The 25,160-nt window shown below is 40.8% G+C and overlaps 1 protein-coding gene across 1 annotated transcript in view; it reads left to right on the top strand.

Annotated features, from left to right (window-relative positions):
* ABI3BP (ABI family member 3 binding protein) overlaps positions 1-25,160 on the top strand; it is a 289,016-nt gene that overhangs the window by 252,226 nt on the left and 11,630 nt on the right. The window contains exons 53-57 of the mRNA XM_023732852.1: positions 385-477; positions 5,527-5,655; positions 6,210-6,278; positions 8,433-8,642; positions 15,167-15,275. Of these exons, the coding sequence (XP_023588620.1) occupies positions 385-477; positions 5,527-5,655; positions 6,210-6,278; positions 8,433-8,642; positions 15,167-15,275 (610 nt within the window). The remainder of the gene's footprint in view (positions 1-384; positions 478-5,526; positions 5,656-6,209; positions 6,279-8,432; positions 8,643-15,166; positions 15,276-25,160) is intronic.

The following is a 25,160-nucleotide window of genomic DNA, read 5'->3' as shown; positions in this document are numbered from 1 at the left end:
AGTTGGAGGATGGGGCAGAGCACTCAGAAAAGGAGATGTGGTATATATAAAAACATAAAGATAAAATGGTTTAAGAAATTACAGTCTCAAAATCAAGGCTATTGGGGATAACGGAGCTTAAAAATGCTACTGTTATGTCTACATAGGAAACTTAAAATGTTAATTTCTATACAGTCTTTCAAATGGCAGATTTAAAATGTATCCTAAAATATATAATTATAGATTAAAAATATATATACCTATATATTTTTAATCTATAATTAGAGGATATGTTTTCCATATATCAATGTGCTGACAAAAGTTCTTTTTATAAATCTGTGGTTTTGAATAGTGAATCCTCATGACAGCTGTATCTATAATATAATCTCTTAGCCATAATCCCAGGCACTCGCCGCCGACCCTTGCCACCTAGACCTACACCACTACAAAGAAAACCTTTACCACGAAATAATGTCACCGGAAAGCCAGGAAGTGCAGGTACGTCCATCTATACCTTCCTTCTCCCTCCAGGATGTCGGTTTTACTAGCCAACCACAAGCCCTTGTTGGTATGATAGCTTAGTCAACGGACAAGTCAGAGGTGTGTGGGTCATGTACTGTGTTGTTCCTGAGGACCGGACCCGGTAAATTACAGCTTTGAGGACTCTTATCCTGACTCTGGGTGGGTGGGGTAAAAGAAGCCCTCCCTCTACATCTGAGCCAGTCTTCTTCTTAGATGTTTGTGTTCTTGGAGCCTAGACAGGAAGCTTACTCATGCCCTTCAACAACAAGCAGATTATTTTGGATGCTGTGTGTTGCCAGCCACTGGGGGTGATGGAAAATGTGATTCCCTGTCATCAGTTTATCATTCTGTCTCCTGAAATGAAATCTGACACATCTCACGGAAAACACCCGTCCACCAGCCTTCATGCTAGCCTGCATTATGGTGTTCGGGGGAAGACTGGCACTGGAATATTCAGGGTGACCGAGCGGGTCTAGCCTGTGCAACAAGGCAGGAGTAGGCAGGTATTAGAAGTCAAGCTTCTCTCACGTCCATGTCCCCTCCTCATGGAATGACCCCTCCCAGTCACCTGGGATACTTATACTTTATCCCTTTCTTGAAGAAGCCTTCTCTAGCTCCCCCAAGTCATCTTGGCATTTCTTCTCTGTTCTCCTTTTCCCTGATACATACCTCCATTAGAGCAAATAACAATTTTTTTTGCATACTTGTTGCCCCCTACTAGGCTGTAAGCTCTGTGATGACAGAGTCGTTGGTATATTTTCTCTGAATTCCCAGAACCAAATCTAGTGCTTAGTGCCTTTAAGAAAAAAAAAAAAAAAATAGCTGCCACAAAGTTTATTCTTACTCATGGTGACCCGATGTGTGCAGAGTAGAACTGCTTCATAGGGTTTTCAAGGCTGTGATCTTTCAGAAGCAGATTGCCAGGCTTGTCTTCCAAGGCACCTCTGGGTGGATTTGAACTGCCAACTTTTCAGTTAGTAGTTGAGTGATTGACCATTTGCAGCACCCAGGAACTCCATGTCTAGCGAACAGTGGATATTTGATAAGTAATAACTGAGTGAATAAGTGAATGAAATTAAGAATCAGTGAGAATGAACCCAGTCCAGAGCAAAGCTTCTATTAAGAGCCCTTCCACCAGGATCTGCCAGAAAAATCTCAGCATGTTCCCTATCTTTCCTCCCTCTTCCCCCACCTCTTCTTCCTAAATATTTTGTAGTGGAATCAGGATAAAAGTAAGCTGCTGATGGAGGTTTATGTGAAAGGGTACGTAATTTTTTTCACGGGGTAGAAAAGAGGGTATGAAGACAGAGAAGCTTTTATGATCTGTCATGTGCATAGTGAACTCTAGGTTGTTTTTCCCATCAGCTGAAAGAGGAATCACTCCCTCATCCATGCTGCTGGTGCCTTCCCCAGTCATGGCAACGTTGTGTGTGTCGGAGTAGAACTGTGCTTGCTCCATGGGGTTTTCAGTGGCTGATTTTTCAGAAATAGATCACCAGGCCTTTCTTCTGAGGCACCTCTGGGTAGACCTGAACTTTCAACCTTCTGATTGTCCCCTACAAGGGAACAGGTTTTCCTCATTAATTTTAACCTGCAGCAGCTGTGACTTGAGCTCCAATAGTCTTCAGGTCAGGATGAGTCCCAGACTGAAAGTGATGCCTGGAGTGTCCTCCATGGGAAACTCAGGGGACTTCCACTACAGAGTTCCCCTGTAAGGCTGCGTCTTCAGCTACAGCTTGATGGCCTTGGTTCTTGTCATGTAAAACTCCTGTTCTCTCCCATCAGTGTCATTTTGGTACAGCCCACCCAGCTTTGAGAAGACCATAAACCACATTCTGTTTCTGAGATTAACTCTGGGCCCCCACATTCTTGCTATCTACCTCTAACTCAAAGAAATGGCTGTACAGAAGGTCCAAACAAACAGAAGCAGTTGTACAGATTTGGTCTGATTAACACTGCAGAAAGCACATCCTGAATTCAAGAAATCAACTAAGTGTTCTGGGAATCCTCCGAGGTTCTCTTGCACGTGCCCATGAACGAACACAGCCTTAGGCAACCATGGGGCATCTTCCACTTTTTTCCTTTCTCCGGTGTACTGAGGCCCCTGAGTCCTTCAGTCCTTACCCAGGGAGAAAGTACTACACCAGCATTTCCTGCTGACTCTGAAAGCTCCAAAAGCTTATGCAGACTGCAATGCAACTTCTCTTGATTTTCACTTGCCCTGTTATTGTGGCCCACTCCTACTGGGACCAGGAGCATGAATCCTCAGGGCGTGAACCAGAGGCCCATCCCAGTGACTTGTCTGGGATTCCATGCTGGCCATGGTCCTTGGGTCAGTCTTTTATCCTTTGGCTTTCTATTGCTTGAGAATGACTCCTTTTTCCAAGAGGAACATAAAATCCAATCTAGCCCTCCACTCTACTCTCAATACCCAGACCTGCCTGGATCTTGAGATGGATTGAATTTTGGAGGCCTATATATGTTTTTATAGGAGCCCTGGTTGCTCAGTGGTTAAGTGCTTGGCTGCTAACCAACAGTGGTTCAAGCCCACCAGATGCTCCATGGGAAAAAGATGTGGCCATTTGCATCTGTAAAGATTTACAGTCTTGGAAACCCTATGGGGAAGTTCTGTAATGTTGCTATGAGTTGGAATCTAAATAGCAGTGGGTTTTTTTTTTATTTTTTTATTGTACTTTAGATGAAGGCTTATAGAACAAATAGTTTCTCATTAAACAGTTAGTACACATATTGTTTTATGACATTGGTTAACAACCCCACGACATGTCAACACTCTCCTTTCTTGACCTTGGGTTCCCTATTACCAGCTTTCCAGTCCCCTCCTGCCTTCTAGTCCTTATCCTGGGCTTTTGTGTCCCATTATTCTTGTTTTGTTTTATGGGCTTGTCTAATCTTTGGCTGAAGGGTGAAACTCGGGGGTGACTTCATTACTGAGCTAAAAGGGTGTCCAGGGGCCATACTCTCGGGGTTTCTCCAGTCTCTTTCAGGCCATTAAGTCTGGTCTTTTTTTGTGAGTTAGAATTTTGTTCTACATTTTTCTCCAGCTCTGTCCAGGACCCTCTGTTGTGATATCTGTCAGAGCAGTCAGTGGTGGTAGCTGGGCACCATCTAATTGTACCAGACTCAGTCTGGTGGAGGCCGTGGTAGTTGTGGTCCATTAGTCCTTTGGACTAATCTTTCCCTTGTATCTTGTTTTCTTCATTCTCCCTTGCTCCCAAAGTGGTGAGACCAGTGGAGTATCTTAGATGGCTGCTCACAGGCTTTCAAGACCTCAGACACTACTCATCAAGGTAGAATCTAGAACATTGTCTTTATAAACTATGTTATGCCAATTGAGCTAGATGTTCCGTGGGACCATGGTCCTCACACCCTCAGCCCAGCAATTCGGTCCCTCAGGGAGTTTGGATATGTCTGTGGAGCTTCTATGACCTTTCCTTGAACAAGTTGTGCTGGCTTCCCCAGTATTGTGTACTGTCTTACCCTTCACCAAAGTTACCACTTATCTATTGACTGTTTAGTGTTCCCCAGGCCCCCACCCCCATAACCATCAGATTGTTTCTTTTTGTGTGTAAACCTTTCCATGAGTTTTTACAGTAGTGGTCTTATACAATATTTGTCCTTTTGTGATTGACTTATTTCACTCAGCATAATGCCCTCCAAATTCATCCATGTTATGAGATGCTTCACAGATTCATCATTGTTCTTTATCATTGCATAATACTCCATTGTGTGTATGTACCATAGTTTGTTTATCCATTTATCTGTCTATGGGCATCTAGGTTGTTTCCATCTTTTTTCTATTGTGAACAGTGCTACAGTGAACGTGGGTGTGCATTTGTCTATTCGTGTAATGGCTCTTATTTCTCTAGGATATATTCCTAGGAGTGGTATTTCTGGATCATATGGTATTTCTATTTCTAGCTTCTAAGGAAGTGCCATATCGTTTTCCAAAATGGTTATATCATTTTGCATTCCCACCAGCAGTGCGTAAGAGTTCCCATCTCCCTGCAGCCTCTCCAAAATTTGTTATTTCCAGTAGAAATGGATTTTTATACATGTTTTTGCAAGAGTAGTCACTGGTGAATGTAGCACCTGTCTGGCCATGAGGCCAGAATCATGGCAGTTACCTTAAGAATATTTTTCCTTTTTCTCAAGGCATCTCCAAGTTAGGCCATTCCATCTCCTTGACATCTCTCATGTCTCATCCCTCCATACAGTCCCACAACTTCTGCCATACTGCAGCCTCCTGTTTTCCTACACACCAAAAAACCAGTTGCCATATCAGAGTAGAACCTACAGCCTTCTGGTTAGCAATCAAATGTGTTAACCATCTGCACACTCGGGATCGTTTTCTTGCATACACAACTTAGTTTCCTGACTTCTGTCCCTGCCACCAGCCTCACACACTAACAAATCATCCTCTTCCCATCTAATTATATTACCTCCCTATTTAGAATCTTTCAGTGGGTCCTCATTGCCAAAAATAATGTCCAAATCCACAGCACAGTATGCAAGGCCCTTCATGATCTGCCTGCCCTGCCCCCCTACTCTCAGTTCTCACTGCCCCAGTGCCTTCAGACTGTTTTGTGGTCTCCTAAACTCACCAAGCTGTTTGATGCTTCCCTGTCTTGGTTGTTGCTGTAGCTTGTGATGGGAAAACAGCTCTCATGCCTACCTCCTGCTCACGTCTCCTGTTTATGGACATATCCTCTGTGAAGGCATTTTTACCTTCTCCCCTCAACACCCTCCATCTTTCCCCATAGACATAATCACTCCCTTCCTTTGCCTTCCCTGTGACCTCATCCACTTCTTTTACAAAATCTACAATGTTTCAATACACTTGGTTCACATACCTGTCTCCACCAAGGACCAGGTCTTGTTTTCTCTCCAAGCCTGACAAATAGTACCAAGCCACATGGTAAGTGCTTAATAAATATTTAGCGAAGAACTAAATGGGAGACTTGGCAGTACTGCTATAAACCTGAGTACTTTGGCTTCACATCACAGGAATCATTTCGTCAGGCCAAGTAACTTCCCCACCCTTGAGGGCAACACTCGGGCCTACTGGAGCCGCCTCAGAGAAAACAGAGACAGATAAAAAGCAACCAACAGTTCCCGCCTCCGGAGAAGAATTTGGTTAGTATGTCAGCCAGTTCTCATTGGATGCTTGGCTACATGGTATAAAAGATTCAACTAAGCGGCGGTGGGGTAGGGGGCAGTCTCAGTGCTGGATCTTCTATTTTTTTCAATTTTATGATTAATACAAAACTTTTTACATTTAAAATTATATTTATTTTCACTGCTTGGTTATAGAGTATGCTTATTCCTTCAGCAGACATATAATAAAATGCTCAAGTTTGCTTCCTAAAAATATCTTGCTTATCCCATACTTACTACTAAGTCACATGTCATTACTAATTACTGAACGTATCTTAATTTATCAATGAACATTAACCAGTCAGTGGTAATCTTTAATTCATTATTTCTTACCCTCCAAAACACCAGCAGGATGCAGTTAAAGACCTTTTACTGTGGACCAATATGTACAATAAAAATAATACAGGAAATCAAAAGCTGCAAGCAGCAGACTAGGAGGCAGATTGAATATATATAGTCTTCACTACTTTTTCACTGTATGGTGCAGCTGTCTTATCCTTTTGCCAAAACTGTTTATTATCTTCCATTCTCAGGTAATGTAACTGACTTTAGCTCAATCCCAACAAGAGAAACTGATCCTCTTGGGAAGCCCAGATTCACAGGTATGTATACCGGGCTCCAGATCTCAGTTCTGACAGGGCTGTCTTTGGTGGGTGTATTAGTCAGCTGTTGCTATGTGACAAACAACTGCAAAATCGTAGTAGCTTCCTACAGGAAGGTTGTATTTCTCGTGGGCCTGTTAGCTATGGAATGGCTAACTTAGGATGTGCTTGGCTGAGTGGTTCTGCCTGAAGCACAGCTGGCCTCTGGTGAGTTGGGCTCCAGTTTGCTCCACATGTGTTCATTCTGGGGCCCAAGATGAAGAACCAACAATAACCCGGGAGAAGCTGCTCTCAGGGCAAGAGAGATGCAAAAGGGGGGACATCCAAATACACAACCACACTTCAAGCTCCTTCTTGTGTCACATCTGCCAATATTCATTGGCCAAAGACAGTCATATAGCCAAGTCTGAAATCCAGGACTGGGGAAGTATGCTTCTCCCATGGGTGTGGAGGATATTTCTGAATAATCATCTAACATACCACAATAGGAGAGACGTGATGTAACACACAGTCAATATTCCCTTTTGTGATTTGTTTTCTGAAGTGTACAATTTGATAAACTTTAGCATATGTATACGCTCATAAGACCATCATTGCAATCAACATAATGAGCACATCAAGCACCTCCAAAAGTTTCATCACGTACGTTTGCAATCTCTCCCTCTTACTCCTCCTCCCCTCTACCCTCGGTACCTAGGTAACCACAGATCTGATTAGTTTGCATTGTGTGGAATTTTATATAAATGAAAACATACAGTACGAACTCTCCCTTTGTCTCTTTTCACTCAGCATCTGTGTGATGGAGATTATTTAAGGATTCATCCGTGTTGCTGCATGTATCAATAATCCATTCCTTTTTACTGCCAACTAGTATTACATTGTATGGATATACATTATTTTGTTTATTCATTAGCCTGCTCATGACGTGTGTTTTTTCTAGTTTTTTACTGTTACCAATAAAACGGCTATGAACATTCAAGCACAAGTCTTTATATAGACATACGCTTTTATTCCTTTTGGATAAATACCTAAGAGGTGAAGGCTATATCATATATAGATGTACATTTAACATTTTAAGAAATTGCCAAACTATTTTCCAAAGTGATTACCTTCCCATTAGCAATGTATGAGAGTTCCAGTTCCTCCACATCCTTGCCAACAATTGATACGGTTAGTCTTTTTAATTTTGGCCGTTTTAGTTGGTGTGGAGCAGTATCTAAGGAGCCCTAGCAGCACAGTGGTTAAGAGCTCGGCTGCTAACTGAAAGGTTAGCAGTTCAAACCCCTCAGCCGCTCCGTGGGAGAAAGAAGTGGCAGTCTGCTTCCATAAAGATTACAGCCCTGGAAGCCCTACGGGGCAGTTCTACCCTGTCCTATACAGTTGCTATGAGTCCAAATTGACTAATCGGCAGTGGGTTTGGTTTTCGGTTTTGGGAGTAGTACCTCATTGTGGTTTTAATTTGCATCTCTCTAATGTTGAACATCTTTTCATGTGCTTATTTGCCATCCACTTGTCTTTTTTGGTGAAGTGTTTGTTCAAATTTTTTGCTTATCTCATTTTATTGGATTGTTTGCTTTCTTACTGAGTTTGAGAGTCTTTATATTTTTCTGGGTACAAGTCCTTTTTCAGATATATGCTTTTGCAAATATTTTCTCTCCGTGTGTGACCTCTCTGAGGCAAGATCAGATAAACAGCAAAAGCAACATAATGTGAGATCGTAAAACAGTCATAGATTATTATACACACTGCCTTCATGTGACAGAACCAAATGTCTACTTCTTACTCAGTAAAAACCATGCAGTGATGATTCATTTTCTGCACGTGACCTTTCTGGTCCCTGGATAATGTGTGGTCAGCCAGCTCCTCTCTGTCTCCAGCACTTCTGGGCCCTTCCCTTCATTCAAGCCATGCTCAGGGGAACCAATTACTTTCGGATATTGGCATAAGCTAAACCTATTTAGAAAAGTCAATCAACAACAACATCCATATCATGTATCCCAGAGACAGGACTTTGGATTTTCACAAAAATCCATGCTTTCCTCCATCTGCCTATAAAATGAGGCCAGATTCTCTCAAATATATAATTATGTTTATGAGATCATCTCATTTTTCACAAGCTCCAAAAATGCTAAACCTCAGAACTCTCTCTCTTAGGTCCCCATGTGCGATACATCCAAAAGCCTGACAACCGACCTTGTTCCATCACCGACTCTGTCAAGCGGTTCCCCAAAGAGGAGGCTATGGAGGGGAACGCCACCAGCCCGCCGCAGAACCCACCCACCAATCTCACTGTGGTCACCGTGGAAGGGTGCCCCTCATTTGTCATCTTAGACTGGGACAAGCCACTAAACGACACTGTCACTGGTAAGATCATGGCACAAGGACTGTTACTACGGTGGGAAACTTTGATAATGTGATGAGTCAAAAGTGTGGTACCTGGGATCAAACTCTGTCCTGCGTGGCGTATCTGAGGAGGAGCAAGTCCTAGCAGACTTCTGCTGTCCTTGTGGTACATCGTTACCAAAAGTGTCATATGATGGGGAAAAAAATATCTTTGTCCTTGATATGGGCTCTCTGTTAATTTAGCAGCTCTCTTAAAGCTGCATTCCTCCCATTTCCTCTCAGAGCTCTTTTTCACAACATGAAGGTATATCTGGTCTTTTCATTACTAAGAGAATTACAGAAATTACATTAGCAGTTTTGCCACTGCTGATGATATTTAAATTAGTTTCCCAGAGGGTGAGAATGGTTACATAACTCATAGAATGTAATCAGTGTCACATGTAGAAACTGTTGAATTGGTGTATGTTTTGCTGTGGTATATTCTTAACAACAACAAAATAAATAACATTACATAAAAAGAAATAATAATAAATTAGTTTTCCTCCACCAACCCAAATTCTAGATTGATCTAGGACTTTGAATCAGGTAAAAGTTATTACAACAGTCTTAAGAGAATTTTTTAAAATTTCTATTCTTGCTCAATATGCCAGTTATCTTAGGAAATTTTTATTCTGTCATCACCCACCCATTCTTCTGAAAGTAATTGTAAAAAATAAGAAACTTTGAGTCATTCCTTAAATGTGCTGAATTTGTTACAGGGAATTTGTTTTTTCTCTCCATAGTGAACAGAATAGTCAAACAAGAAAATTAAAATATGTTAAAACCAAACTCATTGTCGTCAAGTTGATTCTTACTTATGGCAACTCCATGTGTTACAGAGTAGTAGAACTGCTCCATAGGGTTTTCTTGGCCATAATCTTTATGGAAGCAGATCACCAGACCTATTTTCTGTGGTGTCATTGGATGGATTTGAACTGCCAACCTTTTGGTTAGTAGTTGAGCACAAACCATTTGTGCCACCCAATGAGGGGGAAAAGACAACCTCAGTTAGCTAGACAGCATAGAAATAGCGTAAGTACATGAGGTCCCTGGTGCCCGGGTCCCTGCCATAGACCTGATGTGGGTAGATGGGGGATAGAGGGGCTAGTTAAGAGGCTGTCAGGAAGAATAGACGAGTGTAATACACAGGATAGAAGGTGGACAAGGGAGTGGAATTCAGAGTCCACTCAAAACTTTTCTCCCGAGTTGACTTCTGTTTAATCCTTCTTTTAGTTGACAGACACCCACTCACATCTAGTGAATACATTCCAATTCATTGCTTCTGCACATTGCTGCTACACTAAAGTAGAAGTAGGTACACCTGAGAAACTGGCCATAGCCTGGGTCCTTGGACTACTTAAAGTTAAGTGAGTTGTAAGTTGTTGCTGTGTGATATGCCAAGAGCATGACAACATAGATTACAGACCAGCTGTGTTCTAGATGTGCGAGTTTGGGTATATTAGCCTCTTTGAGCCTTAGTTTCCTCATCTGTAAAATGGGATAATAATGCCCCATTGCTATCAATTTATTGTGATGATAAAAATTAAATAGGAAATTTGAATGTGCAGCAAAAATTAGAAACTGCTAAATTATTTTTTGTCATTCATAGCAATAGTAGGAGTGGTATAAATAGTGTCTTGGTTATCTAGTGCTGCTATGACAGAAATACCACAAGTGGATGGCTCTAACGAAGAGAAATTTATTCTCTCACAGTCTAGGAGGCTAGAAGTCCAAATTCAGGGCGTCAGCTCCAGGGAAAGGCCTTCTCTTTCTGTCGGCTCTGGGGGAAGTTTCGTGTCTTCAGTCTTTCCCTGGTCTAGGAGTTTCTCAGTGCAGGAACCTCGGGTCCAAAGGATGCACTCTGCTCCCGGTGTTGCTCCCTTGGTGGTATGAGGTCCCCTGTCTCTCTGCTTGCTTCTCTCTTTTATATCTCGAAAGAGATTTGTTTATAATCTAATCTAATCTTGTAGATTGACTCTTGCTTCATTAACATAACTGCTGCTAATCTCACATCATTAACATCATAGAGGTAGGATCCACAACACATAGGAAAATCATATCAGATGACAAAATGGTGGGCAATCACACAGTATTGGGAATCATGGCCTAGCTGTATTGATACACATTTTTGGGGGACACAATTCAATCCATAACAAATAGTATTACCATTATTATTTTAGAGCTGTATTGCCCAGACTGTGATGTTCCAATCTTAATAATGTATAAATTTTCCTGTTAAGTGAATTATCTCACAGGAAGGCAACAAAATCCTCTGGGGAAAAATGCCAAACATGCAGCGTTAGTTCTTTTGGGCTCTCCTTATGTCTTTACTGTTAATGAAATTATAAACAAAATGCTATATTTTTAAATAAGAAATATGGACACATGCTTAAAAGGCTATCTTAACCTTATGAAATATATTCAAGATGTATCTGAAAATACTTATTACAAACATTAATATTACATTTTTGTCATGTTTCTGGACTTATGAAAATACTATTATAATTTTAAAACATTAAAAATGAAAGATAAGGTTTATAAAAAACCAGAAGAATACATATTCAAAAACTAGAATTCTGAGATGAGAGATAACATTTTTTAAGTTATATTTTAAATTATGAAGGTAGTTTCTATAGATCCAGTTTGGAAACTCTGATCTTTTGAAGGGAAAATATTATTAAATCAACTTTTGAAACTTGAATCAAATGAAAATTAGAGAAGATATGCAATCAAAGTTTCAAGTACTAAAAGGCTGCTGTAATACTACAAAGAATGTCACACGGTTGATAAGGAATATCCCAAACCAAAGATGTTTTCTGAAAGCGGTTGCTCAGGTACATAACCAACTGGAGTGTCATATAAATTGCTCTTCTGGTGACTAAGCAGCATCTGAATCTTTCCAATATTTTAAAGCATTCATTTTCATACAGTAAGACTATATTCTCTCAATGAAACTATTGGAATCTAACAAATCCCTGCATCATAGAATCTTCTTGGCCAGCCTCTTTCCTCTAGAGATGGGAATGCAGTAGAGCAATTTAACAAGGACACACAGCTATGAGGGCCAGAACCAGACATCCCTGCACAACCCCTAAGTCTGTTTATCCTTATACTCTGCCTTGATTAAGAAATGATATAAAACAAATTATATAAATTCTCAAGAGTTAAATAATAAATATAGAGGAAAATAGGATAAAGAAAAGATTAAAATGAGAATAACAAAGACCAGAAGAGAAATTAGTACATAGATCCCATGCCATGTTGTCCTATACATTTTCCATCAGTGAGTCTCCAATTTGGGCTGGTGCTTTCTTTCAGCCACCCAAAAAGGGGATGAGGAAACATCCTCAGTATGATTCTCAGTGTCTAAAAGATAACAACAAACCCATTTCTCTGGCGAAACCCAGGACTTCCTGATATGTAATAATTAACTTTCTGAAGAGTATCCTTACAACCTACATAGCCACTCACTTTGTAGGGCTGGTTTTATAACATGTTTGAGTGTGAACCATGCCATAATTCCAAAGGGTCTTTAGGAAAATAATTTCCCAAGACTCAAACAATGCTGCCAAGGCCGACCACTCTCTGACCATCTGGATTAACCCTAAGAGATTTTAGAGCATCTCGAGCTGGGCCGTCCAGTACAGCAGCCACTAGTTGCACATGGATATTAGACTTAAAATTAATTGCAATTAAATAAAAATTTTTAAACATGTAGTTCCTCAGTCACCCTAGCCATATCTCCAGTGCTCAATCATCACATGCGGCTGGTGGCTACCATATTGGGCAGTGCAGCTCAAGAGAAAGGATGCAGTATTTAGTCTTTAAATGACCTTCCATATCGGTCCTCGCAAACGAGTTTTTGACACAGATTAAGGGATTACCCTTATATATATATATATGTATGTATCCTGATACAGGTCTAGATGGCAGAAATCCCATAATACATAATAGGAGCCAGGGTAAGCCCTCACAGGCAGCTGAGCCACAGGAGGACTGATGCCCTGCTGTGAATGCTGAGGATCCTGGAAAGGGCTAGTGTCCAGTTAGAGAGAAAGCCCCATACCCCTTAGACCATGACCAGAGTAATCTCAGCCCAAACCAAATGCCCACTTGGCCAGAAGACAAATACCCAGGAATACATCCATATAATATTTAACCATAAAATATAACTGGTCTTCTTTCTAGATAAACCAATTGCAGAGTAAATTAACTTAGTCTCCCAGGCCATGGAGTATAAATTAATTAAATATTAGGAAACTTTGAACAAAAATAATGATCTTAGTTTTAGGAGAGGATTCGTTTATGACCTTTTTAATCAATGTACCATATCAGGAAAAAATTTTTGAGTCTATTTTCAAAACAGCCCGACGATAATAAAAGCAATAATAATAACTACCACATGTTGAGCAAAACATATGCAAAATACTATTAAGCACTTTCCATATGTTCCTAATTTAATCTTCACAAGTAAAACTATGAACCAGATATTACTATTGACATTTTACAGATGGGGAAACTGAGACTGAGTTAATGGTAAGTGGCTTGGTTTGTCTTTTTCCAGTAAACTATGAAGTTTCCATTTTAAAAAATTAAATTTTACTTCATTTTAATTATTTCCATCTTTTTCTAGCAAATATCCCTCACAGCTCAGGAAAAGATCTAAAGTGGGCAGATATGGATTTAGGATCCTCCTCTTCCTCCCTTTCAGCCCTCTGCTAGAATGAAGATCCAAGTGAGAGACTGGCTGGGATCAAAATGGAAGTGAACTACAAATAACCAAAAACCAAAAACCAAACCCATTGCCATCGCATCGATTCTGACTCATAGCAACCCTATAGGACAGAATAGAACTGCCCCATAGGGTTTCCAAGGAGTGGCTGGTGGATTCGAACTGCCAACCTTTTGGTTAGCAGCCGAGCCCTTGATCACTGCACCACCAGGGCTCTGAACTACAAATAGAGAGTCTTAATATCCGATACTGATCACCAGTCATTAGTCCTTTAATAGCTGCACGATGGTATCCAGGTACAATGGCCACTGCCTTCCAGCTTCATGTTGAGTTTATGGAAGGATAGTCATGCAAAATTGTTCAGAAGGAGTCATCCTGTCTTTTGAATTTTTAAAATACACTGTAAAAAGTTCTCCTAAAATTAAAATTAGTGATTTTAGGTCTATAAATTACTCTGTGGTTTTAATTTTACTTCCAATATCCACCTCATACTTTTGGTCTTGGAGCTAGCAGCAGAAATCCCCAATAACTTGCCAACTCCTCTGCAGTCTTCCAACCTTCACTTGATGCCCAGCACTTATTATTTCTTCATATTATTGATGGAGTTGATTTCGAGTGGGGTTTCTTTTTATTTAGTTCTCTACATAAACTTGTCATATGCCTTAAGCTAAGTCCCAACTGAGAGCAGGGAAAGGTAATTAACAACTTTGTAAATTGTCTTCTCTTATTCTAGAAGTCTTTCTCTTTTGATTAGCCCTTCAAGCTTATGGAAACATGCCTTTAAGTGAAAGTAATGTAGACCTCCATGAAATTTTTTTTTAAGTACAAAGAAAATTATCAAGGGAGCATTCCTTATGTAAGGTTAAAAAAAAAAAAGCCAAACACATTGCTGTGGAGTTGATTCCGACTCATAGCTACCCTATAGGACAGAGTAGAACTGCCCCTCAGGGTTTCCAAGGAGCAGCCAGTGGATTTGAACTGCCAACCTTTTGGTTAGCAACTAAGCTCTTAACCACTGCGCCACCAGGTAAGGTATGGGTACACAAATGCCATAATGCTATAGTTCAAAGCAGTGAACTGTAGAAAAGTATAGCTCATTATTTGGTTAACTGTTACTTGCTGCTGTGATTTTAACTGAAAGGGATTTTTAGCAGCAGTACCATATATTAAGTGTTTTTGGCCTTTTCCCCAACTATATTATAAAGCCCTGCAGAGTAGAAAGCATGGTTTCTGCTCACACTGGTCTGCATAAGGTGTTTTTCCCACACTGGGCTTTCCAACAATAATTATCTGACTTACCTAACAAGCCTTGGTAGCACAGTAGTTAAGAGCTCAGCTGCTAACCAAAAGGTTGGCAGTTCAAATCCACCAGCTGTTCCTTGGAAACCTTGTAGGGCAGTTCTACTCTGTCCTATAGGGTTGCTGTAAGTCAGAACCGACTCAGTGGCAGTGGGTTTGGTTTTGTTTGTTTTTTTTTCTTTTGTTTAGTATCCAAAGCAACCGTAGGAGTGTATTCTGGTTCCAGGTCTTCACTTCTCCAGTAAAGGAAAAGCAGAAATGCTCAATGAGCAGCTGCTGAAAGGGTTTTGGGACCTTCCTCAACTGCTGACCATCCCCATGTGGATCTTGCCAATGTGTAAGATCAGTGTGTCTCTAGAACTTCAATCTAAATTGCTTACCTTTGTGAGAGTGACTGTATTATGCTATTAGCTTCAGGAATGATTAAATCAACTGGGACATAAAACAAGTATCTGTTGTGTTTTTCATTTTTCAGAATATGAAGTTATATCCAGAGAAAATGGGACATTCAGTGGGAAGAACAAGTCCATTCAAATTACAAATCAAACCTTCTCCACAGTAGAAAATCTAAAACCAGACACAAGGTAAGCCACCAGGCTATTACAGGTGAATGCTGAGAATGCAAAAGTCATAGCCACAATGGAGGAATGAAATTAGATCATCCTCCTCTCTGTCTTTAGGGAGGGTGTAGTTTGTGTTTCATTCTTTGGTTTTCTGTACACACACTAGATGCTTCTGAAGTCATCTTTTGGTGCCCAGCAAAGTATTGGTGTGAACAGAAGAGTTGTCAAAATAGTAAGTTAACAGTATAAACCAAACCAGTTGACATTGAGTTGATTCTAACTCATGGATGCTCCATGTGTGTCAGAGTAGAACTGTACACCATAGGGTTCTCAATGGCTGATTTTGCAGAAGTAGATCACCAGGTCTTTCTTTTGAGGCACCTCTAGGCAGACCGGAACCTCCAACCTTCTGGTTAGCAGCTGAGCGCGTTAACTCTTTGCACCACCCAGGGACTCCAGTTAACAACATAGCTGGGATGTAAGAATATAGAAGGCCATTTGTTTTAGTCTCCTATGACTGCCGTAACAAAGTACCACAAAGTAGGTAGCTTTAAATGTAAGAATTTCATTGTCTCACAGTTCTGGAGGCTAGTAGTCTGAATTCAGAGTCTTAGCAGGGCCATGTTTTCTCTGAAGGCTCTAGAGTAAGATCTTTTCTTGTCTCTCTCAGATTCTGGTAACCCCGGGCATTCCTTTTGCTTGTAGATGTATCTTCACATGGCAGTCTCTCCTCTGTCTGTCTCTCTGTGTTTCTTCTCCTCTTTTATAAGGACACCAATCAGATGGGATTAGGACACATGGTTCTCCCATATAACCTCATGTTAACTGATAACATCATCAAAGACCCTATTGCCAAACATGGTCACATTCATAGGTATAGAGCTTAGGATTTCAACATATCTATTGGGGAGACACAACTCAGTCCATAACTAAATGTTACTAAATGTTGATATTAAATACTGAAATTTAGAGAAGGAAAATTCCTTCTTGAGAGTTCTTCTCTAAAAGTCCTTGGACCAGAGACAACCGGAGTGTGCATGATGTAAAGTAGATTGGAAGCACAGAAGAATTTGACTGCATGCTGCAAAGAGGAGGGCAAAGAAAAGAAAAGCCAAGTAACATGTGTAGGTGAAAGTATTTAATAGTTAATACGTAAATACTACACATCAGTCTCAGGCACGGCAATCCTTTGCTTTGGACCTTTTATAGATAGAATGTTCCTTAGAAGCAAGGATGGCAAGACTCTGAGTCGTGTACTTTGGACATGTTGTCAGGAGGGACCAGTCCCTGGAGAAAGACATCATGCTTGGTAAAGTAGAGGGTCAGTGAAAAAAAGAAGACCCTCAATGAGATGAATTGACACAGTGACTGCAACAATGGGTTCAAACATAGCAACAATTGTGAGGATGGCTCAGGACTGTGCAGTGTTTCATTCTATTGTACACAGGGTCACAATGAGTCGTAACCAACTTGATGGCACCTAACAACAACAACATTGATAAAATGAGAAAAAGATTTTGACAATAGAGTTATGTATCTTTAGCATTATTCATAACAGGTTTTCTTAGTATCACTTATTATACATTAATACCAGGTTTGTTCATATTGCTATATAGTTTTGTGATTCCTTCTTAAAATCTAAAATACCCAACATATTATCAATTTATTTTATTACTGAAAGAAAAATAAGGGCCAGACATTTCTAGAAAGGTAGTTCCAGAAATGTAGAAATAATAGTTTCTGGAAATGTAGGGAAGGTCTGAGAAGAGGTTTAAATTTTTTTTTTTTTTTTTTGAGTTTCACTTCTTATACCTTTCATCATCATCAATACGTATTGAATGAACTGAATTAAATTGGGTGGGTATTGGGTGTGACACCTAAAAGAGCCTGTTTTCGCTCTGGCAGCAAAGAGACTCTACTATAATCTTTTCAAGGGAAAAGGACGCATCTAGCTCATTGTAGGTGGTTTGCTTTGTATGAGCCTTAGTGCTAAACTGAAAACAATAACACTCTTCCCACAAGTTAATTTTTCTTAAAGGTTCTCTATTTTGAGCTGTAACATGGAAAATTTTGCAAGTGTTAATTTGCGTAAAGGATTTAAGTTAGCCAAAATAAGCACGTATTTCAGTAAAAGCCTATTTGATGATCTTGGGTCTATTTCCTTAGTAAGACTGATAGGGAGAAAGACTATTTTTACTATATTTTTAGAAAAGAGTAGAAGAGAAAGGATCATTTAATCAAGATTTTTTTTAATAGGTGGATTGGACTTACAGAACTTGGATAGTTTTTCCTTTCAATTTCCTGCTTTCTATTCCACTTAATAAAAAGTGGGCTGTGTAGTAATACAGTCATTGAAAGGCATCCAGTTTCTAAATCTTCACTGTCTTCCTTTTTGGAATCACTCCATGCTCTGAGCTTCTCACAGTGTACCTGTTTACTCTTGGCCAGAATGTAGAACACAGTTATGCCAATGACATTTTAAACCAATTTGTTTGTGAACATTTTGCATTTCCATCCAACTAGCATTTATTAAGTGCCAGCTATGTTCCCAGTGGTGTGCTTGGTGTTGTGGCTACAAACATGAACAAAACTTGGTGCCTGCCCTTGGAGAACTTGAGTGTAGCACAGGAGGCAGTTAATAATGGATTATTCCACACACAGTGAGAGCTCTGGTCGAAGTATGCACAAGGTGCTATGGAATTCCAGAGGGAGCTGCACCTAGCAAAGTCTGGGGAAATTAGGACAAACTTCTTGGAGAAGATGACACCCAGGCTGAAGCTTGGAGGATGCGTAGAAAAGAGCTAGCCAGGTAATCATGGTAGCGGAAGGAGCATCGGTAAGAATGGCACATGTAGTGCACAGAAGCCTGAAATGACATGGTTGCGTGCAATAAACAAAGCACTGCTTTCACCAGTATGAATGATGAAAAGTGACTAGAGACAGAGGAAGAAAGAAAAGTGGAAGCCAGGTTGCAGAGGGCCCATCTGCCAGATCAGGAAACTTGGGCAGGAGATGGTGAGACCCTGCATGGTGGTAATTGGGGTGTGTCTTATTTTGACTTTTCATTTTAGTTGGAATAACTACTTTTAATACTATAATTATTTATAATGAGTAACAGTTGCTGAATCTGGAATATAACAAAAAAGAACATTTTGTCACTGTCTTGGTAAAGGTGCCATTTTGGCATCTGACCTAACTGGGTACAGTAGGTGGGTAAGAGAAAAATACCCTTGGCTTGAGCTGCATTTTTATTCTGTGATCACAGGACCAGGCAGATCATGGGATTCCCAGCCAGCTTCTATTTGTAATTGTCTGAGGACTCATGCTAATTGTTTCTGGAGTTTGCCTCTGACTGAAAGGTAACCATGGGTCCTCTTTACCTGCCCTCATGGTGTTTATCTTGCTTATCTCCTGGCCTTCATTACTAGGCCTTCTAAGAAGGACCCCTGCAACCTGTCCTTGCCTCAAGACTAGCAAAGCTTAAAGGAGGCTGTTTCTGAATTTGTCTGTAGGGAAAAAAAAAAAAAAGCAATATTAAATCAAGTTTAGGGATCCCTGAAATCAGGGCCCCATGCCGAGTCTTACCACTTAGTGCTAATTTGGGGGCATTCATTGTGTCTATATGCAGCTTATTTAATGGTACTTTTAGGATTTGGTATGGTTGAATAAAATCCATTAGTGTACCAAGACTGTTAATGTTCATATATATGATTTAACCAAAATTATACTAATAGTCCTTAACTGATTGGTTGTGACTTAAAACTTACAAATCAGTAGTTTGAAGTAAAAACATTTTTCCATTTGAGGGAGAAAATATAATACACACAGATGTAAGGTGCTCTGCTAAGAATTATTTCGTCCACACTATGTGTAACTTCGTAGCGGCCAAGTAGATTCTAGCCCCAATGAGCTTGTGTTTGCGTAATTTCACCTCTGTGTTCACAGAACTATGCCAGATTATCATTATTAATCTGTTTAATGGCAAGGAAGGTTTTGAGCTGAAATATTGAAATTATGTGTTGAAACCCACTAAACAAAATAACTTAATGACCTGGGGAAGAATGAAGTGAAGAAGTGTTTCATTTAATTTGAGACTTTCTAAACTTAAAAGTATCTGGGGAAGCAAAACAATCGCCCACAAAGCAGTTGGAGAGCGTCACCACGCAGCACACGACAGCATGCCGAGTAGGACTTTCACGCCAGTTCTGGGATTTAGAAGAAGGGCAGAAAGCTGCATGGAATACTTGGGACTAGACCTTGATGGTAAGGATAGGATGGAAGGAGGAAAGCTGGCAAGGAAAGGAAAAGCAGGAACAGCTTTAAAACCAAATCCACATGGGCGACGCAGATGAAATATGAGTAGTCTTCAGAGTTACTACTGACAGCGGGGCCACAGTCAAAATATTGAAATTACAAGTTCCCACATTTAGGTTTGTTGGCTTTTTCAACGTAAGCATTTTTCATACTATCTTTAATTGTTACGACAGTTTCTTTCCACTGTGTCCCGTCTACCCCAACCATGATCCAGGATTAGAGCTAATATAACACGCGCTGCAGAACAAAGAAGTACACACAGGAAGCAGCCACCAGGTGGTTTTTATCAGCTATAAAGAATGACTCTAGTCACATTTCAATGCTTGGGGAAAGTTTTTGAAGTAAAATATATGAAAAAAATGAATTTCCAAAATAGACAAACGTTGAATTTTTTAATTATAGCTAATACAATTCCCTCATTCACAAAGGAATGTCCTATTTGAAACACTGGAATATAACAGCTTCTGAAAGAATCTCTATAGCTGTGTTCCAGATACATGTAAGATACCTGTAAGTCATTTATTCTGGTAGCATTTTCAACATTTGTTCTAACTAAGAAACATGAGGTCTGAAAACAGACAATAATTACGGACTAATCTTCACATGCCGACATGGGTGGAGTAGAGCTTGGCATTAAAACACTTAACCCAGGAGAATCAAGGCAGAGATTTTAGATCTCCAGAGGCTTTTTGGTTAGAAACTCTGAATGTTCACACACTATTCCAGAACCAAATGACTACGCTCCCTTTTTCTCCTCATAACTTATGCCAACCTTCTCCCTGCCTATTTTTATGATTTAGCCAGGTTTTTATCTACTTTGCAGAAGCTCAACAAATAGCCCATATCCACCTAAAACACAAGGAAATTGTTTTTTAAAAGCCCACAATAAGGAACCGTCCAGCAGCTGTTTTGTGTATACTAGAGTTCAGCTCCACACCTGCTGTTGGATTGTTCACGTCCATAGAGAACGGGGCCACTGACTGTACAGAAGCAGAGCCACTGATGTCTGTAGAGGTAGGAGCCGCTGATGTCCTTAGGGGGCAGAGCCACTGACGTCTATAGAGAGCTGAGCCACGTGGCTGCTCTGGGGGTACCTACTTGTAGCTCCAAAGGCAGGGGGCAGGAGGAGGCGCCAGCCGCCTTGTCAAGCGCTGCCTGCAGCTGTCGTGGCCCTGTGGTGATATATGTGCACAGGAAAGGGGGCTGTCTGTGGGGAACCACAACTGCTTTCTTTAGCCAAGTGTCTTAGTTATCTAGTGCTGCTACCACAGAAATACCACAAGTGGATGGCTTGAACAAAGAGAAATTTGTTTCTTCACAGTAAAGTAGGCTAACCAAGTCCAAATTCAGGATATCAGCTCCAGGGAAAGGCTTTCTCTTTCTGTCCGCCTTCTCATCAGTGCTCCCCCCGCTTCTCCGTGCAGGGACCCCAGGTCCAAAGGACATGCTCTGCTCCTGGCACTGCTTTCTTGGTCGTATGAGGTCCCCCTATCTCTCTGCTCACTTCTCTCTTTTATATCTCAAGAGATTGCCTCAGGACACAACCCAATCTTGTAGACAGAGTCCTGCCTTACTAACTCAACTACCACCCATCCTCCCTCATTAACATCACAGAGGCAAGATTTACAACATATAGGAAAATCACACAATACCAGGAATCATGGCCCAGCCAAATTGATACACACTTTTTTGGGGGACATAATTCAATCCATGACACCAAGTAAAGCAGGAGAGATCTGTTACCAGAGGCAAACTGCTATAGTACAACTCCATCTCTTTCTTTAGAGGATCCCACTCTCACTCTCACCTCTAAAATAAAAAGAAATGTTAAAGAATGTTGGTGTCTAGTTGAGTCAGTGCCCATCGATCTCCTCCCCAATAATTACTTTCTGCTTATTTCTTCCCAGTTGTCTTAGTCATCTAGTGCTGCCATAACAGAAACACTGCAAGTGGATGGCTTTAACAAAGAGAAATTTATTTTCTCACAGTCTAGTAGGCTACAAGTCCAAATTCAGGGTGTCAGGTCCAGGGGAAGGCTTTCTCTCTCTGTCGCTCTAGAGGAAGGTTCTCCTCATCAATCTTCCTTTGGTCTGGGAGCATCTCAGCTTAGGAACCTCAGGTCCAAAGGATGCGCTCTGCTCCTGGCACTGCTTTCTTGTGGTATGAGGTCCCCCTTTCTGCTTGCTTCTCTTTCTTTTTATGTCTTGTAAGATAAAAGGTGGTGCAGGCCATACCCCAGGGAAACTCCCTTTACATTGGATCAGGGATGTGACCTTAGTAAGGGTGTTATAATCCCACCCTAATCCTCTTTAACATAAAATTACAATCACAAAATGGAGGGCAACCGCACAATACTAGGAATCATGGCCTAGCCAAACTGATACACACAATTTTGGGGGGATATAATTCAATCCATGACACCAGTGAAATTCTGTTTTAGCTTCTTATTGTTGCCATGGGTTTCTACAGTAAAATATTTAGAGAATAATAACTTCATGCAAAGTTTCAACTTTGGCAAACAAGTTTCTCGCTTCTTCCTCTGGCCTCATTTCAAATCTTCTCAGAAATAACTAGGGCAAATAGCCTTGTATTTCTGGGCAATCCACCCTTGCTTCTCTTCTCTTTTTCCTGATTCCTGACTGGCTCTCAGTGCTCTATGTTCTTTCTCAAGACTGCACATAAGAAGGAACTGAACTTTTTCATACTAAAATGTAAATGACTGAAGAGACCTATGCATTATGACTCCCCAGAGCGTTTTAATAGACATCATAACATTAAGCTGAAGAAACTATATGATATCAAAATGCAGGTAGTGGTGGGGGAAACATTTTGGGAGACATTGGCTGAAATCATACAGAGGTTGCCTTCTCTACATACACCACAGTCCTGTGCTATCACTCTTCATTTTCTCCCTAAAAGTCATTGCTCTTGGCTTTGGAGAGGATGGGGAGAGAAGAGAGTAACCTTTCCTGCCCCACATTTACCCAAGAACACCAATCTTTTATATAGAACACCAGTCTTCTATCTTTTGCAGCAATGTGTGACTCTTGTTGAACTTACAGAAGACTATTAAGAAGAGCCTCTCATATCTAAAGACAACCACTTTGTCTTCAAAGGCCACTATGATTATTTTCAGTTCTGTGAACAGTAAACAGTAACTAGTTGCCGTTTAGTTGATTCCGACTCATGGCAATGGCATATGTGTCAGAGTAGAACTGTGCTCCATAGGATTTTCAGTGGCTGATTTTTCAGATGTAAACCACTAGACCTTTCTTCTGAGGCACCACTGGGTGGACTTGAACCTCCAACCTTTTGGTTAGCAGCCAAGTGCTTTAACCCTTTGCACCACCCAGGGACACCTCAGTGAACAGAGGAACTGATAAAGTGTCTTAATAAGTTTTGCACCACTGCTTTAAAGGGCAGAGTGTGAACCAGTTGGTCTCTAAGGTCTCTCCCAGCAATCAGATGATATAATTCCACTGGCATCTGAAGCCATGCGCGGAGCCAGTGGGAGAACTATAACTGAAAATAAGATCAAAACCTCAGTCAGTCCCTCAGCAAGTAGAATTGTCCTGGTAAACTACTTTTCTTTGGATCTCTGTCTGCAGTCTGCAATTTGTTTCTAGATAAATTGTTTTTAGCACACGTTTTGATAATCCATTGATGGACTGGACTCCTCCTGATGAACTGTTTGGGCAATACAGATGGACACAATCACTGAACGTTAAAAAAAGTATGTTAATCCCACTCTTCTCTCCCAATAAGCCCACCTCTCTCCTCGCTTGACAACAAAGCTGAAGAAATCATTGCGTGTGCCAGACTTACATGTGGCCTAGCAATTTCCTATGGAAAATGCACTCTGTCTGTGTAATTAAGATAAATCAAATTCACTTAATCTGCTCAAGTACCTTTATTGTCCTCTGTGGTTTGGGAGGATTTCGCAGAACAATTCTGACTCTAAGACTAAACCCGACCAAAGTAACCTGTAGCTGGCAGCAAAAGTAGTTTGGGACTGTTGTTTAGGTTGTTTAATTTAATAAAATGTTGGCTCTGAAGGTTAGCTGGAATAGAGGCAGCAACTTCTTATGAACTGTAAATCTGACTGAATGAAGGAGGCATGTGGAATAGCCATTATGCCCTTTTCATAGTATTGTTATGAAATTCTGGTCTCTGCAGATTCTGTATTGACTTTTCAACATCTCTTCTCATGGACTTTGTAGACAAAAGAGGCTGCCAAAGGATCAGGAATTTTATTTAGTTTTATTGTAGGTGTGGGCAGGAGAGCAATTCCTTTCTTGTTAAAAAACGAAGAAATTGAGGTGATTGCTCAGTTTAGCAACTTTTCATCAGGCAAAAGAAAAGCTAACAGCACAGAATGCCACTGGTCTATAAACAGAAAATTCTTCCTCTGACATCACTATATTATTTTTATTACTTTTTATTTTGAAATCCTTGGTATCTAGGGAGGGGAGGGAAAAAGACATGGCAGCACTACAACCCAGCTCCAGAACTTCTGGGCACAAGAAACATCCCCAAGGACATAATGCATAGCTACTTTATGATCCCTCATGCCTACCGATTCTCTGCTCTTCTCCCTTCTGCCACTGATTGAGGCCTGTTTGCTTCCAGGTGTCCCCTCAGGTCTGCCCTCATGCTCCTTATCTATACACCAGGTCATCACAACTTCTTTGCATGTGGCAGGCTCCTGGAAATGGTTCCAATAATCCTGCACTTCCTTAGAGCAAGCTTACCCAAACTGATTGATTAAATTTGTTTCCCTCTTCTTTTTTTTTTAATCCCAGTTTTCCATTTCTCCCCTTCAGACTGAAAGCCTGCCTGACTAGAGGCTCAGATGTTTCAAGACTACCAAAACCAAACCAGTTGCCATCGATTCAATTCTGACTAACACAACCCCATGTGTGTCAGAGTAGAACTCCACTCCAAAGGTTTTTCAAAAGTAGACTGCCAGGGCTTTCTTCCAAGGTACCTCTGGGTAGACTCAAACCTCCAACCTTTTGGTTATCAGCAGAGCGCTTAACCATTGGCACCACTCAGGGTTCCTTCAAGACTATGCTAGGGGTGGAATCAGCTGGTCAGACATTCACGCTAACAACAGGGTGGCCTTTCAGTATAAAAGGCAGTTTGCTTAAGGTTTTTGAGGCTTTTGTTAGAGTGAAAAATCAGCTTTTTAAATGAAGAGGTAGTGTATAACCAAGAAGTTCATCAAATAATAAAACTATAATTCAGCTCTGTATTATGAGCATAAACAGGTGAAAGGTTATAGACAGGAACACAGGAAGCAGGGGCAGGAAGGGAGTGACACAAAGAATTGTCTGCCCTAACCAGACCTGGAACCCTGGTGGCACAGTGGTTAAAAGCTCAGCTGCTAACCAAAAGGTCGGCAGTTTGAATCCACCAGCCATTCTTTGGAAATCCTATGGGGCAGTTCTATTCTGTCCTATAGCATCGCTATAAGTCGGAATCGACTTGATGGCAATGGGAACCAGCCCTAAGGGTTATTCTGGAAGCTGTTGTCACCTCTCCTACCTTTGAAGAAATCAGCCTGAGGAGATAGATCCTGAAGGTCGGGGT

The sequence above is a fragment of the Trichechus manatus genome, unplaced genomic scaffold, assembly GCF_000243295.1.
Source record: "Trichechus manatus latirostris isolate Lorelei unplaced genomic scaffold, TriManLat1.0 scaffold00055, whole genome shotgun sequence".
Lineage (NCBI taxonomy): Eukaryota > Metazoa > Chordata > Mammalia > Sirenia > Trichechidae > Trichechus > Trichechus manatus.
The sequence above is the reverse complement of the archived record's forward strand: the minus strand, read 5'-3'. Positions and strand labels throughout refer to the sequence as shown.